The sequence below is a fragment of the Trichomycterus rosablanca genome, chromosome 17 (assembly GCF_030014385.1).
Source record: "Trichomycterus rosablanca isolate fTriRos1 chromosome 17, fTriRos1.hap1, whole genome shotgun sequence".
In the NCBI taxonomy this organism is placed as follows: Eukaryota; Metazoa; Chordata; class Actinopteri; order Siluriformes; family Trichomycteridae; genus Trichomycterus; species Trichomycterus rosablanca.
Genome location: NC_086004.1, coordinates 6211451 through 6230357, shown reverse-complemented (window position 1 = coordinate 6230357; position 18907 = coordinate 6211451). Strand labels below are relative to the sequence as shown.

The following is an 18907-nucleotide window of genomic DNA, read 5'->3' as shown; positions in this document are numbered from 1 at the left end:
AATTGCAGAGAGGGAAGTGAAGCCAGACCAGTGGGCTGAAAATAGAGGGCTGGGGGTGGGAGGAGGAAGGGGGAGCGTTAAGAGTTAGTAGGTGCCTGCTTGTGTGTGGGATCAGGAAAGGGTTTGCCTGCATAAAGAGGGACATTTGGAAGTTTGGAGACTGTAGTTGCACCGCGACACAGACCTACCTGGATAAAAAGGCAGCTAGGGAAATATTGAGCTGACCCACAGAGAGAGACACGTTTCTGCCCGGCCGGTAAGTGCTCCTACTGCACTCTCTGCTTCCCGGAGTCAGGAAGATGAGCTGGACTGGGATCTTTAGTAGACTCAGAGAGAAAGGGAGAGGGGGGAATAGGCATGATTGAGCTGAGAGCACTTGACCCAGTTGCAGATGGAGTAGAAATGGAAAACAGAGGCCTGCTGTGCTGAGGTTATACCCTGCTCGCTTTTTTTAACTTGTGATGGAATTCCCTTTCCTTTTAAGCATTGTATTTAAGGTGTCAGATCTTTTAAGAACGTGTCACTCTTTTGAACACAAAATTAAACTCTTAAATGTTTGGCTGATGTCGCAACATCTGCAAATCAAATCAGACTTTTAGTTTCTGTTGTTGGCAGTTGTGGCTTGTTTCTGTCTAAACCCTTCCTCATTATTTGAACAGTTGCACATCCCCCTAACACTTTGCACTGAGGGTCTTTTGGTTGAGTCTCATGACGAGTCAGGTCAGCAGTCTGCATGGGTGTCACAAGCATGAGGCCAGAATGTGAAACTTCTTCTCTCTTTTTCTTTCTCTGTTTTTTTTTTATTCAACGATGTATGCAGATAATTTCCAACCCATACTGGCTTGACTCGTTTTGGCTGGTGCGGGTACAGGGAGGGCACGAGGGGTATTTTTGTTCACTGATGACGCCCAGTGTCTGAACAATACACAGAAAAGACGCCTTGTCTTGTCAGGGGTGAGGCCTCTCTTCATTGTGTCTTAGTTGCTCTGTGAATAACACATATTTGAGCCCACTTTAAATGAGTGCACTTTGTACACGGGTAAATTACTTAAGGGAGTCAATTTACGTCGTGGCACCATTTAAAGAATGCTGTAAGGCCTTAAGATAAACTTCAAGTCTGTGTGTGTGTTTGTCGAAATGCTGCGATCACCACCCTTATTGCAAACATTAAAGTTGTTTTCTATATATAATAAAATAAATAGGGTGGAGGGTGTTGCTTGGCAGTGTTCTTTTTAAAATGTGCTGGTTTATATAGATAGTTTAACCTGTCGTACTTGTCTATCCAAAATTAAGTATTGTTGATTCTGAATTTAATTTCACCATGCTCACATTACATCAATGATTAATTGCATTTATGTGTAGATTAAATGTTTGGTATTTCAAGATACACACCATGAGAAGGCTTTTACAGATGGAACATTAAAGCTTCATGTATATTTTTTAAGATTTGTGTATATTGCATTCTGTCGTAAGCTGAACCAATGTTGGTTTTCATGTCTTTTTTTGGGAGATTGTCCTGGTGAATTAACGAAACTACCCAGAAACAGTAAGTGGAGCTGATTTGAGCAAAAACATAGCCACGTAGCTGTTAAGGCTGGCCGCCAGATTCGTGTGTAGTTTTCATTCTGGGGCAGTCAGCTGGGTGGGTTGTTGTGAGGCATTTTTGAAGTGATCAAATTAGAGAGTATGATTCTAGGAGATGGGCTCCAGCGAGCTAACCTCTCTATCGGTAATCAGAGAACTCATCTCATTATGCTCTTATTGCACTTTTTAAAGGCCTTTCTTCCACTTGTCCTTATCTGCAGTGGGTCTGTCGACACGTCAAGCAGGGCCTGCGTCTTAGTTTCCTTTCCAGTAACTGGAAATCTGATTGTTGTAAGGTTATTCGCTCGCCTGCTCCTGTTCGCCACTGAGGTGCTCGGCCTTCAGCAAGTGCAGAGGAGTCCTTGACACACTTACCTCTGCGTAATCATTGTGATATCTGTGGATGATAAACTGGCAGCGGGTGGGAGCGAGCTTTTTCGCCTTCTCAGCACAGGCAGAAAGGAGGAAGTGGAAGTTGTGGTGGGCCGTCAGTGGACGAGCGCAGTGCAGTGTCTGGGAGAGCTGGTCATCTGATAACAGCTCGGGTTCTGTTACAACATCACCAGAGTCACACAGGAAGTTGTCTTCTTCCATTCTGCTGGGCCTACGCAACACAAGGGCATCAAATGAGCCACATGCTGTAGCCATTTTGGGGGGGGGGGGGCAGATCATGTTGTTTGGTCTCTCTTCACTGGTATCCTGTAAGCTTGGCCCCAGTGACCAAAAGTCTTGCAGAAACTGTTACCACCCAGCTGCCAGATGCAGGGAATGGGGCCTGGAAAATTCTGGTCAGACTCTGAGGGGGTGTCTGACATTCTTACACTTAAGTCTTATTGGAGCTGCAGACCTTTGAATTTAGTCTGTAAAAGGAAAGTGAGTTCCATGTAAATTGTAAAAAAAAAAGACCTACGTGAACTGAAATGTTCAATTGACAAAAATGCAGGTATATATGGGGTTAGGCACTGGGTTTATAGGATTGGAGTAAGTTGGCAGCTAGCAAGAGCTAAAACAGGCTGGGACAGGGTTGAGTAGACTCCCAAGTTGTGTATGTTCTCTTCTAAGCAGCCTCACCCACTACCTTTGAGGGGGCATTGTGAGCACAAGCCTGGATTTTTGGCAGCCTACTGACATATCTGCTGTGAAACAGCCCAACCCCACAACTCCAGTTATATCAGTGGTTCGCCCACTTCCTGCTTGCTTTCTGCATGACCAATCAGGCTTTTTAACCACTGCCTTGCAGAAGTGACTCATGGGCAAGGCTTTGCCTAAAATCCTGTTCTTCTTAGAACAAAACACCTTCCTGTCCATGGTGTTTCCAATTATCAGCTAATATCCTCTTGGCCCTGACCTTGAACTTTGCTGACCCGTGTGAAGCAATGTGAAGTGAATTCCCCAACCTCCCTCTAAGGTGATGCCAGTAGTCTCACATAGACATACACACCCTGATTGGACACCGGTCAATAGATGCCTATCCACACCATTCGTCTAACATTATCTGCTGTATTAGAGATAATCGGCTACAGTTTGAAGAAAGATTCCCAAACTTGAGTTTTGATCCCATCAGTAAACTCTGTTCTCAAGATTTTCTGGTGTGGACTGTATCGAGGTCTAATAAAAAGCATTGAAGCCTTTAGCCAAGTGCTTTGCTCAGTAAAAACACCATTTGTTGTTTTGGTTTATGTCATAAGTAAGTGGTGTGTTCCAGGAATGTGTGGTATGCACTCATGCCTAGACATTTCAATCTGAGTTCACTCATAGTGATATATGTGATCTGCTTCGGTTTGTGCATCACATGGTGTCATTTAAGGTTAGACGCTGCAGCTTTCTGAGGAAGTAATCTATTAACACATGAAATAAGTCTCATTTTGTATTTGCATTATATGAAAAATATATGTATATCCTGACTCTCCATGTTATGTAGTTTTTAAAAGTAATTTAAAATATGAGAAATTTCACTTTCTACAAGCCTTTAAAAAAACGCTAACATTCAGTGCTGATAGCTACTTTGTGTTGGCCCTGGCAGACAGACTCGACTAAGTTGAGGGGGTGGGATGGCTACTTGCAGTGAATTGTGGTTTGACTTGCAAAGCAGTGGCAGGCTGTGTGTATGGCTGGTGGCTGAGAGGCCTGCAAGCAAGCCAGTGGGGCCAAGGCACAGCCACCGTCACCCGAGGCAATGAATTAGTGATGAGGAATGTTTGAAGCCATGAGAAGGTGTCAGGATCGGGTTTGTTTGCCGTGTTCCCTATTTCTTTTAGACCAGGTGGGGTTTAATCTAAAACAGGGGCAAATATTTTGATTCTTCCCATGTTTTGACTACAACTAGCTGTTGCTGGACCGCGTATTGCAGTTTTTACTTAGCACACTCTCTCTTTTTTATTCCCAGTTTACAGATATTCACACTGCAGGTCCTCTTAGATCTGATTGTGTGTAGTATTATATACAAATTTCATCCCTTCTCTCTAAATTTGCTAGGTACTGTCCGTTACTCCCAGCCTCCAGGCTGGTCCTGACCCTGGTCTATTCAAATAAGCAATGGCAGAGATAGTAAAATAAGCGCTTGTCAGCCAAGCAGATGGGTCTTTATCAGGGCTTCCAGAGAAAACAAAGGATAGGTTGTGGTGTCGAAACTAGGCATGCAGGTGCCCATCATTGTGGCACAGGAAGTAAAAGCTAAACAGAGATGGGCATACTGCCATTACCTTTGATATATAGGATATGAAAGTGTTACTATTACGACTATTATTAGAAGGGCTTGTTTAAGGTGTATTATAGTTGTGTGCATGGCATATATTAAGATTAGGATATGCTTAAGGTTTTTATTAATGTCATTGAAAAGTATTTGCTTATTAATAATTTGAATGTTTGGTCTTACTCACCAAATGAAACTAATCACAAGGGAAAATAACATTTTGTGTTGTAGTTTTTGAGATTCTGAGTTTTTATAAGTTCTACGGTGTATTACATCCTACATTTCTCAGACAGCCTTTGCACTATGAAACGGTAAACCTACAAGTTTGTCCAGCCATCCAGATTTTTTTGGGGTAAATTCTTTCTCAAGTGATAACTGGTTCTCTTCCATTACTTGTTCCACTTGTTTTTTTCAGTGATTTTGATGATGAATAAATAAATGCTTAGTCTGAGCTCTGAAATGATGAGCTGCAGTTGTAAGTGACCTGCACAGTTGCAATTGGCAATATTCAGCCCCCCAAAGAACGGATTTATACCTTTAAAATTTTCTGTGGAGCTACATTTTGCTTTAAATAAAGTATTCATCAGTTGAATGATGCAGCAAATGAACAAAGAAAATGATGTGGTATTTTAGAATAGCAGGATATTTTGTTAATACTGACATGTCACAATTATTTAACTTTTACCCAATATTGCTGATCTTAAAACTTACTGCTAGACTGTATGACCTAAAGTAGGGTTACAACATGATTAAACCTTTGGGGCTCAATAACGACACTTAATTGGCTGATTAAATGTGATGTTATACAAACACCATTCAGAGTTTAAGCGTTCAAGGTCTTTTGCAAACGTGAATGCTGTCACAAAAGCTGAGAATGGAGATCATTTCATTGTTCCAAAGGGCGATGAGTATAAGAAGATTTCCATTCCTAGAGACATTATTGGGAGTGCTGTCTGGAAGTTCCAAAGTGTAACCGCAAACCTGCCTGAGAAAGCACAAAATTTCACCTAGAGACTTTCATGCAAAATACCTATATGATGAGCTGATGAGGGCTGGGACAAATGTGTCAGTGGCAACAGTAAGAACATCGTTTTACAACCATGACTACATAGCCAGACTCCACAATGCACATCAAACTTGACCACAAAAAACAGGAAGGGTTGACAGGAATAGGACTGCAGAATTCTGTGCCATAGTTTTATGGAGTGACAAATCGAAGGTTGAACTGTTTGGACATATGGGACAATGCTTTGCCTGGTGCAAGAAAAGTAAGGCTTTGACCAAAAGAATACTATCCCCACTGTCAAATACTCTATGTAGGTAAATCAGTGATGATTTGGGGATATTTTATGCCGCAGGAACTAGCAAACTTGACTGTGACTGACACATGTTATGCCTTCTGTGGTGATATTGAACTTTCTAGCAAGACAATGATCCCAAGCACACATTCAGGTCATTCAAATTTGAAGAATTCAGTGCTGGAATATCCTGAAGTGGTCTTCTTCCAGATTTAAATCCCATACAAAATCTTTGGTGGGATTAAGAGAAAACAGTTGCAGCTAGAAAGCCATTAAACCTCATTGAGCTGGAAGCTTTTGCTCGAGAATAATGGGCAAAGATTCCACAAGAGAGGTGTCCGAACATTGTTAGCACTTACTGGAATTGCTTATTAGAGGTTATCAAGGCCAAAGGATGTTCCACCAAGTACTGAGGTGGGGGGTTTACTAATAGTGCACATCTACACTTGTGAAGAGAACTAGATGCTTTTCATTTAAACTCAAAATTATGTAAACTTAGCAATAAATGTATCAATAAATATTTTCACTGTTAACAGTCTGATTGCAATTGTATATTATGGTAGTCTTGGAATTTTTAATTTCTGCAATTCTTTGTTTTCTATGACAATGGTTAAATAGCAAAACATTAATTTGATTAATTTGAGGCATGGCGTCGCTTGTTTCTTGTTATTGATTAACAGCTGATAACTTTGTACTCATCTAAAAGGGCTAGTTTGACTGCACTTATTAAAAATAAGATGGAACAGTGGTCTCTCGCCAGGGTTGGACAGAAAATTCGAACTGTTATTTTATGCAGAAAATAAATTTGTCCACCAGGTTAGACATGTACAAGAACCATCAAAAACATGTCATCTAAAAGGGCTAGTTTGAATGCACCCATTAAAAATGAGATGGAACAGTGGTCTCTTGCCAGGGTTGGACAGAAAATTTTAACTGTTATTTTATGCAGAAAAGTTCATGAGGTTAGATGTATTTCAAGAACCATCAAAAACATGTCAACAAGCAAACATTATATTGGTGTGGACTTTAGGCTGCCATGCAAGACCCTGCTCTAAATAAGATACCTTAAAGCTTGACTAAAGTTTATTGCTGTACACATGGACGAACAAAAAGAAGATATAGGGACTTCTTTCTCCACTGGTCATGTAAGTTTGAATCACTGTTTTTTCCTTTTCTTTTTGGGACACAGATGTATGTGTTTCAATCATTAGGTCACAAAAGACACTTGCATAAATCATTAAAATACCACAACTATGCATGCATGTAACATCTGACACACATTTATGGCAGACTTAGGAAGTGATTACCACACATGATCAGACAATGGCACTATACTTAATACTTTTTAAAGTTGAAGTGCATATTAACAGTAAGGAGCTAATAGCAAAATTACATACATTATTCAGACTAAAATTGATCTTCGAACTTAAATGTCTCTTCTTAATTGAGTTATGCACAGGTTGCATGTACAGGGTGGGGTTTTCCACAACATAGGTGTGTCTCTGTTATTTGACTGAGTTTGTACACGAGTGTTATCACCAATATAAATTCCACTTTAACCTAGACTCATGTAAAGTTAGAAAGCTGAGACAAGTATTTCATATCAAAACGATTTAGCTTTAACTATTAGCCTACTTAGAGTACCCAAATGCATGTGACCTGAAGTCCATTTGGTTCTCGTTTGCTAACTGTTATATGAAACTCTTCAAATAAGTATTACATAAAAATAAGTGATCACACAAATAATTCAGACATTAATACAATCAAGTTTTATTTATGTGGTATTTTTTGCCAATCAGCTTTGCAGATACCACTAATAAGCTAGCCCATTAGCCCATAACATTAGCAAGGAAAAACTACCTGAAATACCTTTTAAAGGAAACAGTCTGCAAAGGGGAATCCATCGTTCTCTGGCAACACCAGTTAGTAAGATTTATTTCTTAAATAGTTCTTTAAAGCTTGACAGTATTACAGAAAGGTGAACAGTACTGTCTGGAACATAGAAATGATGTCAGGTGTAGCAGGTTGTGAATATGAGTCTCCACTAAGGCATATTTACGTTTTGCAAAGCTGTAAAAGTTTATAGTCACAGCAGCAATTCTAGTCTAGTGCAGTCTCTGAGGTGTCCAGGTGGGATTATTCACTTTAGCAGGAAGTGCAGATGGCTCCCAGATTAAAAAGTAAAAAGAAGACATCAGCAGAAGCAGGCGAGGGGAATGTATTAGGATTGTCTAACCAGCAATCTACTTCAGTATTGCCTCTGACCACAGAACCACACATACAGTTTGACAAAAAGAGAAAACACTTGTTAGCAATAATGTAACCATACAAAACCGTTAAAATAGTGTAAATATTGATTACAGTACAAACAGGGGCTCCGGTATGTCTAGCTTTGACAGTGCAAATAAAAAGGGTGAGCTAGATGGCACAGACATAAGGGCATATTTTTGCTTCATGCTTTTTGATACTGGTGGTACTAAAAGCCTGGTTTGAAGAAACTCCAGTAGCCTGCACAGAGCCCTGGCCTCAGCTTCACTGAACAGCTCTGAAATGAACTGGAACATTAATTGAGGCTTTCTTGATCAACATCAGTGCCCTTTTGATTGGATGAGCACAAAATTCCCACAGACATATTTCAAAGTCTTCAAACCAACTTAGAAAAGTGGCAGTTGGTATAGCTGAAAAGGTCACATAAGGGGCACTCAATTTTAATACCATTTGTTTTTTAAATGGGATGTCTGACAAACTCATGGTCAGGTGTCCAAATGTACTTGGCCTTATAGTGTATTTCATTATACAACCTAAGGTGTCATAAAGGTAGTTCAGATCATAAAGAAGCCACCCAGAAAATCCTCATCCTGATTCTTAAAGTGAGTAATTTTCCCTCAGTGTCTATTCATGTGTCTTTTAGACTTAAGTTAACATTTTTAATGGCAGATTCTGGACACTAGTGTGTATACTGTAGTACTCCAGATACTCTGGATATTAAAGTGTGTCTTACCAATATAATTCTGACTTAGGAGTTCACTGAGCATTTGTTGACAGCCCCATTGTAATCACAATATACGCTACAGATGTGGTTGATATCAACACTAAATATCCCTTTAGGGTTCAAGAGCTTATCCTAATGATGTGACACTACAATTATGCTTTACGAGATATACTCTTGACGGTGCCACCACAGTAATATGTCTGGGAAATATGTCAGCTTAATAGCTTTTCCTGAGATGACATATAGCCCAGGTTAAAGACCTGACCGGACTGGTTTGTTGAGTGCGTTACGGTTGTGTTTTACCTAAGCATGACCTCTGCACCATCCTGTGTGCCAGTGGTACAGGTAAGGTAGGAAGCAGGTTTTTTAAAAAGAGGGTGTGAGGGAAGAAGAGGGAGGGTGCCCAGGTTAAACAGGAATGTCTTTTGTATGTGCTGCTATTATAGAGAATTACCCCCCCTCCCCAGCCTAACCCCCTGCTGTGCTGGGCTGTTCTGTCAGATGGAGGAGGAGTTTGGTAATCGTATGTGCAAGAGTGGGCTCGCATGTGTGTTTGAATGAACAAATCATGGATGGTTGCCCTGCAAAGCCCCCCTTCACCTTGCTCCATAGCTGCCCAGGCTGCATTTGATCATTTTAATCTTCCTAACACGTGAGCGAAGGGGACAGGCCTTTGCTGAAACTTGGCACACAGTGCAGGGTGGGGTAACCGGCTTAGACCGGATTGACAACCTCCCTATTTAATACTGTTCTCTTACTTTCATGCGTGTCCTCATCCAGTGCGTTTTTTCCACCATGGCCTACGCTCAGCAACCCCCTGTCCCACCCTGGCCTCTATGTGCACTACTGTGCCGTTCTGTCTGCACTTAGCCTGCACTGCACATGCTTTCAATTCTTTTCGTCTGCTAGAACCAGCAGGCCTTATGTCTGCCTAGGGTTTCTGGTACTTAACACCAAAAACAGATAATGAGAACAGTAAACTATTGCATTTGTGGCATACACCAAGAAAATGGTACCATGCCTTAATGAATGAGACGTAGGGTAAGTTAGGCCAGTGGCTCTGATGCTGTTAGAGAATTTTGCTTCCATGATTTGGGAAAACTTGTGCCTTTTGGGAAAAGAATCACTGTAAATCAATACATAGTGGTGTGACTAAAGAGCTGATCAATGTAACAAAAGTGGTCTCTGCCAGGATAACACAGGATACAAGCTCACTGAATACTTCAATAAGTATCAAATTGTATTGAGTTATGACTTTTGCAGTCACCAGATCTCACCAAATTGACCACCTGTGGGAGATTATGGACTGATGTGTTAGACGGTGCTTCTCACCACCATCAACAAAACACCAGTTAAGTGAATGTCTTTTGGAAGATGTTTCATTTTTCCACTACAGTTTAAATCTGTGCCAAATGCATTAATGCTGCGGTGACCCAAAACTTGACTACTACACAATTTGGCCAAAACTATGCGTACACCAGATGAAAAGCTTGTCAGACTTCCTATTTGATAAACACAGGCATTAAGATTTTAAGTGTGGCTGGGGAAATTCAGTCAAACACATTCAGTCAAAAGTGCATTTGTGAAGGCATGATGTTGGACAAGAAGGCCTTGTTTACCATTAATATTGTATGTATGTATGTATGTTGAAAGTTTTGTCATGTATGAAGTATAGGACTCATTATAAAGTAAAGGTCGTGTATTCTGAAACAAAATAATTTACCCAAAAGCAAACTAAAATGGTCTGCAGCTTAGTAAAAGGATGTTGTCTTTGGACGGGTACATCACATCTACTGTTCTGATGTTTTATGTCAGCGACATTAATAATCCTCTTTAACGTAGACTTGTGTTGTTTGACTGCTCATGTAATCTCAGTCCATGGTCTTTTGACTTGCTGTGTTTGATAAAGGCAACCGTTAGACCACTCTGTACTTGCTTCTGCTTGCCATTCACATTTGCATTTTCAGCTATATAATACTCACAAACTGGTCGACCCCAGAAGGAAGTGAGATTCTAAAAAGGACTGAAGTCTGAAGTAAGAAAAACTGTCAACATAAGAGGAAGAAGAAGCTTCAGTTACTTCATTCTCCGAATTTGCATGCTGTCCTCACAAATGGCTGCCTATTCTCATATTTACTGGGGAATCGTTTTCTGCGAGTGACCATCACTATATCTGTTTCAAAACGTCACCGATATTTTCTCATATATTTATCAAAAGATCAAAGTTTGCATTGCATGAATTTTTTTAAAGCTAGACTGACAGATGGCCAGCTGAAAAATCACAGCCATTTCTTATACTTAAACTAAGTTTTTAGTGGGTTAAAATGAATACAGTTGCTTTCCAACTGTACACAAACTTGCTTAAATGATAAGTCTGCAATAAGTCCACAAAGTCTTTAATTGTCACAAAGCAGCTTTACAGGGATCTCGTTTCAAAACCTCAGTAAGCAAACCTATAATGAAATTGGCAAGGAAGAGCTCCCTACATTTTTGAGGAACAAACTTTAAAAGAAACATAGTCCTCACACATCGAGGTTTACCCAGAAATTTACTGGTAGGAGTCAAAATGCTGAGCAGTCAGACATACTAGAGGATTACCTGTGGACACCAAAAATAATTCCAAAGTAGATACCTTGTCATCTTAACAAAAGCAAATATTTCATCAGGTTATTCATCAACTGAGATGAGGACATTAGCATAGTTAAAAGGCAACAGAAGGAAAGTGGGAGTTAAAAAAAAAAAAAAAAACAGCAATCCAATGAGTTAATGAGACTTGATGAGTTGAATTGATTACCTGAAGAGTTCTAAAATATTTTGGTCAGCATTAAGGTTGATTGAAAAATTCTGTCTAAGACACATTGTCCATATATTAGAAGTACAACGTACAATTTAAAAGTAGCAATAAAAAAAAATCATAGTAAGTAAGATCGTATTTTGGAGTCCAAAGTACACTTAAGGCCAATGATAAAGACATGGTAGTCTTTGGACATTGTGTCCATGTCCAATGTGAGTAAAGTCTCTGCAGGCATTCCTGACATGCACTATTATTTGTTTTCACAGACAGGCAGACAAACAGACGGCAGGACGGAGGCGAGGGCTGTGGCTGCGATTGGCGGCTCGACGGCAGGCTGGTGGAAGATGTCGTCGGGGGCCGGCGGGCGGGCTTGTGAAGCGGAAGAGGGCCCAGTGGGCATCCCCTTCCCCGAGCACAGTGCCGACCTGCTGGATGGCCTTAACCGGCAGCGGCACAGCGGTCTGCTGTGTGACGTGCTGCTGGTGGTTCAGGAGCGCGAGTTCCCAGCGCACCGCTCCGTTCTGGCCTCCTGCAGCTCCTACTTCCACAAACTCTTCACCTCTGGCCTGGCTGCTGAGCGGCAAAGCGTCTATGCACTGGACTTTGTGTGTGCCGAGGCGCTCGCCGCACTGCTGGACTTCGCCTACACGGCCACACTCACAGTCAGCCGCAGCAGTGTGACCGACATCCTGAGCGCCGCACGCCTGCTTGAGATCTCGCCTGTCCAAGATGTCTGCACACACCTGCTCGACACCAAAGTGCTCTCCCCGCCGGTGGGTCATACTGCCTTATTAAGAAGAGTTACCATGTTTAAATGTAAATGTTAGTTTAATATGCTACATTTTTTTATTATATTTCTTATGATGCTCCTGTAGCATATGAAATAAGTGCAGAAGAAAAACAGTGAGGTGGTTATTGACTGTAACATTGTGGCCATGCTTACTATCCTCAGACGTGCGATCGAAAAGAAGATGAACTGGAAGAAGATGAGGAGCGTGGACGTTGCAGCCGAGTACGCGCTCGTGAGTACTTAGAGTTCTTCCAGCGGGGGGCGCAGTGGAGCAGCAGCTGCAGTACGCCAGAGCTCAGGGACCTGCCCGCACAACTGCACTTTAGCCAGCGTAACGGCGCTGACAGAAACGGCACCCCATCCAGCTACTTCAATCCCCTTGCCCCAGCCCTGACAATGCACCCTCCGCCCGAACCCGAGGACAGCCACGGAGAGCGGCAGGACACCAAGGACGTGCTGCTCTGGACTCAAGGGAACGGCACTGAAGCGCTCTCGCATTTCTATGTCCCGTCCTCACAGAATGGACACTACTACCTCCATCAGGTCGAGCCCAAAACAGAGCGGGAAGCAGAGGCGGTGCGGGAGACAGAGAGAGGACCTGCTAGTGCGCTCCTTCAGCAGATGATGGACTCTATAGAGCGGCAGAAAGAGAGACCGGCGGGGGTCAAAGATGAGGGTGATGATGGAGAGGACCACGATGTAGAGTTTTACTTGAAGTACTTTAACAGTGTGCAGCGCGAGGAAGTATCTGCGCCCCTCTGGACCTCTGTCCGAGGTGCAGGAGGTGGAGGCCCTGGGGGGCAGCCTAGCACAGGGGGTGCAAGCGGCGAGAGAAAGATGCGCTCCAAGGCCTTCCAGAAGTGCCCTATATGCTCTAAGGTCATCCAGGGTGCAGGCAAGCTGCCCCGCCATATTCGTACGCACACAGGAGAGAAGCCCTATGAGTGTGCCATCTGTAAAGTGCGCTTTACCAGGTGAGCCCCAGCTTACTGTCAATTAGTGAGTTAGGAATTCAGCACAGCACAGGGTGACACATCTGGGCCCTCGGTTCAATCTTTACCTCCACTTACTGTCTGTTTGGAGTTCTGCTTCCTCTCCTGAAGTTCACATGGGTTTCTTCTTGGTACTTTAATCCCCCACCAGAAACATGCTATTACATAAACTGGCTAATCTGAATTGTCCATAGAAACAGGTTGTTGTATACATAGATGTGTAACACTCGGATAGTTATGTGAGTGGCACAGTAGTGCTGCAAGCTTCAGGGACTTGGGTTTGATCCTTGTCTCAGGTTACTGACTGAACTGTAAATCAAGAGTTAATCAAGATCCTTCTATATCCATATGAGTTTTGGGATCTTTAAAAAAATGCCAGCTGGTGGACTAGCTAATCCAAAGTGTCCTTATGTATGTATGAGTGGGAATAAATAAGTGAGTGTGTGATGCCCTGGCTCCTCAGATGGGCACTCAAGCCCAAGCCCTTCTTGCTGTGAAGTGACAGCTCTTTCCATTGTACCACTTTGCCGCCCAAAAAATACATCATCATTAATTGGAAGACACAGACAGGTATGTTTACTGTATGCACTTCTTTTGTAGATTTAGCAGTTATGTAGCCAGTTGCCATCTCCTATCCCAAATTGAAAATGAAAATGCTAACACACAAGCAAGCAGATACTCAGTATTCTAATGACTGAGCAAACATCTATAAAACAACATTTTATAAGGATAGACAGACTGCATAACAAAGTCCCAGAATTTTAACAAGAGGGTCCAATAAATATGGACCATGTTGCCACTGCTGTGCTGCTTCTTATCTAAGACCAGGCCATATAAACCGCTTCATATTGATACTGAGAGGAATTACACACTGGTTTCATATCATGCCAGTGTGATATGTGAACCCGTGATCTTGGGTGTTACTTTGATTATTGCCCCCAGTACACATGACCCTTTTTCATGCGGCTGACTAATGGACGTCGCTCTGTGAATTCAGGTTACTGAGCTGCTAGCATTGCTTTCATTGTACTTAAGGGCATCGGGTCATGCCTGAAACCACCTCCTTATAAATTAATTAGGAAACTTGCATTAGAAATAGATGCTGCTCTGAAAATATCCAGAAGTCTTTTTGTGCTTGGCGGATCTAAAAGGAACAGCCAGTGGAAATAGGTGTTGTAATCTTAATCCTGTTTGATCAGGGCTTTTCCTGCACGCTGTTATAAATCAACCCTGTTCGTTAAATAATTCAGATCTCTCACTGAGCCACATCATTACTCCCATGGGTTTGTATGCACAGGTTGACCGTGCATGCCAGTGTATAGGCTACGGCGTGTTTGCATACATTTGACATTTGGAGGGTAAGGATACATGTGCTTATGGCTTTCAGGGCAGTAGTGTGTGTGTTTAACTGTGGGTCTGTGTATTTGTGTTTATATACACAAGCGTATGTGTGTGTTTGTGTGGTTTGTGTGTGTATGTCAGTGTGTGTTTGTACAGTATGCCTCCACAGTTCCGGGCTGGCTAGCCACTATAGTTTATTTAGCTGTACTCTGCCCAGGCTAGAAACAGGAGGGAACGAAGCAACAGCTGGTCCATGTCGAGGTCCTTTACCTTGATATCCCAGTAACTGCAGTGCTGTGAAAAAGTATTTGCCCCCTTTTGATTTCCTGTGTTACACTAAGTGGTTCAGAGTCACTCACAATATGTAATATAAGACAAAGACACAACACAGATTATAAGTTATTTCTTGAAGGAATAAGACATGCAACAGTTATTTATACCAATGTGAATATGTAATTGCTCATTAAACCTAAGAACTGGTTGTGCCACACCATGGCTGTGCCACATTCTTTCACAATACTTCAGAGGAATTGTTACCTACTCTAGCCTCCAAACGTGAACTGCCTGTTTAAGGTTATGTCGCAGCATCTCAATAGGTTTGCAGACAAAAGTTTAGGTCTATGCCCTCCAAAACCTTAATTTTGCTTCCTTTTTTGCTTTGAAGCTCCTGCTTAAAAGGGTTGTTTGGTTAGTTGTGTTAGTTTCACACCAGGACAGTTTATTATTATTAAAGTTTATAATTTTTTTTCCACAGAACATTATCTCAAAAGATTTATGTTTTTTTTTTGGCAAAACAAGGCATTACGGTAGAATTCTAAAAACTGACCTTATTTGAGCCAAGCCTGCAGTTTTCTAGATGTTCATACGGGTTCTTTTGTAACTTTTTGGATTGGATTTCATTTTTGGTAGGCAAGCCACTTGTACTTTACCGTTGCTGTCATCTTATAGGGGCTTCCTTCTTGTGTCGCAGCCTCTAAGCCTTTCACAATATAATGCTTGCTTGACTGTTGACACCCGTTTTCCAGAAGCTTCCAAAATATCAGTCTTGCTGTTGATGATTCTCGGATTAAATTACCTGACCATGTGAATAGATTTCCTCTTAGCTTAAGATGATAGTTTGGATTATATTCCTGACCTTGGCAACAAACTAACCCTATGTACACGGACAAGAAAAATCACCAGCTGTCAGTAATTACTAATGAGTCAAAGTTAAACGATATTATAGAACTTTCTACACAGTCAAATGAATAATATATGTTGCCGTATGTATTTTTTATTATTTACTGGGTTAAAAAGACCATTAAAATTGAAAAGAACATTAAGGTAGAGTAAAGATTAACTGGCTCTTTATGAATCCCTGTTTATATATTCTGTGCTGAGAACCAGCCAGTAAATATTGCCTTTTATTTTACACTTGAGCAGTCAGTTTCAAACAAATCAGGACTTGAATGCATGTAAGGCAATTACCCTGTCGACTAAGGACATTCGTTCAGCTTCGTACACTGATGTATTGATGTAGAAAAAGTGTGCAAAATCAGTAACAATATGTACAAAGAACTGTAAACAAGCACTAATAAATTGTGCTGTGCTATGTGCACATAGTAAATGACGGTGTTTAATTAGTAAATAATTTACCCCTACCAGTCTGATGAGAACACTCCCAACTTGAAAGTCCCATAAGACATTTTAAACATCTTTCAATGTCGGTAAATTCCTTAACTAATTAGTTTCAGGGGTTTTGCTTGATTGAGTTAAAGTATTTATAACCAGAAGAAACAATGACACATATTCTGTAACTATGGCAAGGGGGCATTTATTGTGTTATTTTAACATGTATTTATTTAATAATATTCATTTATTTATTTTACCAATTGCCCCATGCTGGTCAAACATTGGACACTGGAAGGTAGAAACACAACCCTTGACAGTGGACCCATCGCTGGATGACACACACTCACACACCTAGATGTAAATTATAGCAGCCACAGACATTGACCTGAAATGACAAATGAATTTCATGGAGCATGTTACTATACGGCACCCACTCTAACACCTGCACCATCAAGCTGCCATTTTTATTAAGTAATTTCTTTTTAAATTAATGTATTTGTTGATTTTTTTAATTTTGTCTTCAACTTGTGTGTTGTAATAGCTGTCTGAAAATCTTAAAATGACCTCTAAATCTGACTTCTCACGCCCTGATAGAAATTCACACTGTTAGAGTCTCCAAGCCCACTGGAACTAAACAGTGAACATTGAACCCTCCACCACGTCATTACCTCACAGAGAAATGATAAAGATAAAGATTCAAGCTTTATGGCTATTACCCCACATGACCCAATGCCTACTGGAAGCAAACAAATGTTGCAAGTTAAACAATAAAACTTATTTTATTATTCAAAGGGAAAAGGTGAATTCCTAGATGGGGAAAATTGTACAAAAAAAAAAAAAAAAAAAAAAAAAAAAAAAGCCAATGATCCAGGGTGACCCCCTCCAAAAAAAACCTGTGTTTTAGACCTAAAATAATGCAAGATTAGAAGTTCATATTATATTTTACAGAATACTGTACTGACTTTTTAATGAAAACTTGATTTATTATTGTCACATTTACATACATGTAATGACAACTTTAGTTTCTTGCTTTTGAATACATAATGTTTTGTTGATGATTGTAAGTACAAAGTTAAAAGACATTTTGTTTGTAATTTAAAGCAGTTATATGCACTCTAGGTAATTCAAATAACAAAAAAAAAGTGGTTTAATACTTGTTTCCACTCCACTGTAAATCTCACCTAAAATGTTTTTTTCTAAATACAAACCCAAACATTTGCCACCTCATCCAGAGCTGAAGTAATGTAACACAGACTTGGCAGTGTGGCAGTGTGGCTTAGGAGATAGTATGACTTAAAAAATCCTCTTTGTTTATATAAAGTTCTTTGTTTAGCTGAACACTTTATCATTACGAGGGCGTCTGTTAAGAACGACCCGTATCACTTTTTTTAACTGTAGCTGAAATTGATATAACTCCAGCCTACTTGGGCGAATCTCCTTTAGTACTGTTAAGGAAGTATTTGTACCCGAAAGCTGGAAACTGCAGTGGAATAATAATGGATAATTACACTATTATTGCTATTTTACAAAATTGTTCATGTAAAAAATATTGGCCAGCTTAATTATGTTTAAACAAAGATGTTTTGGCTGATCTACTATATTTCAGTTCCACCCAAGTGGAAAATTGGGTACAATAAGGGGATATAATAAATGATTGGAGTCAAAGGCAAGGTAGTCTGTGATATGTATAAAACCCTGAGGCCAAGGCCCTGCAATGCCTGGATTGGCATCCTGTACGGGGTGTGTTGTTGCATTGTGCCCAGTGATTATGGGTAAAGCAGACCCATGGCGACCCTGACCAAAATAAAGCAGTGGTAAAACATGAGAATTAAATGAAAATAAATTGCACTTTGTAAATTTGAGCATTAATGATTCTTTTTCAATCTTTTCCAGACAAGACAAGCTCAAGGTTCATATGCGCAAGCATACAGGAGAAAAGCCTTACCTGTGCACGCAGTGTGGTGCTGCCTTTGCCCACAACTACGACCTAAAGAATCACATGCGCGTTCACACAGGCCTGCGTCCCTACCAGTGCTCCAGCTGCTTTAAGACCTTTGTGCGCTCAGATCATCTCCATCGTCATTTGAAAAAGGACGGCTGCAATGGCATCCCTTCTCGTCGTGGTCGCAAGCCTCGCCTGAGAGAGCCTGAAGTGCTCGAGGCCCCTCTGGAGCTTACAAGTGCAGGGCAGAGATCCGCCAGGGGCCGGCGGCATCCAGAGGAGGAGGAAGATGAGGAGGAGGAGAGCATTAGTGTGGCAGTCATGGAAGATGCTCATGAAAGCCTCACACACAGCCCGCTTGCTGACAGAGATGTTCGAGGAGATGCAACAGTGAGGCGAAGGGACGCCATGACGCCATAAATGGTGCTGGTGTCACAGAAACCAGTGAAAAAAAAGAAAATAACTAAGCAGAAAAAGCTACAACTCTATGTTTCTCTTAAAACCAAATCAGGGTGTCCCAAAAATCTACTCTCCTAATTTTTATTCTTTCTGTTTATTTTCGTTAACATTCAGCATAGAGACTTCAAGCCAGTTACTGGCATGTTGAAAGTTGAAAGAGTGAAGAGCACTTGAGATCACTCACCTGTTCTGTCTCCATCTTTCTGGGTTTTTTTATTTAATTATTTTTAGTTTTAGTTTTTAAATTAGTTTGATGTCATCGCTTGACCATATGCAGACCAGACAATGGAGCTACTATGCAGTTTAAACAGATTTCTCATCTCTGGGTTGCGTCTACAGGGCTTGAAGAAAAAGTGAGGTGTCATACCCAACTGACCGCTGCTTAATGCAACAGGTGAATGAAGAGACGAAG

The 18907-nt window shown here is 41.1% G+C and overlaps 1 protein-coding gene across 1 annotated transcript; it reads left to right on the top strand.

Moving 5' to 3' along the window:
• The first annotated feature begins 231 nt into the window (after positions 1–231).
• zbtb7a (zinc finger and BTB domain containing 7a) lies at positions 232–18475 on the top strand. Its single transcript, XM_063013070.1, has 4 exons — positions 232–256; positions 11627–12133; positions 12313–13124; positions 17988–18475. Exons 2-4 carry the CDS (start codon positions 11705–11707, stop codon positions 18454–18456), a joined length of 1710 nt encoding a protein of 569 aa, XP_062869140.1. The 5' UTR covers positions 232–256; positions 11627–11704; the 3' UTR covers positions 18457–18475.
• Positions 18476–18907: the final 432 nt, after the last annotated feature.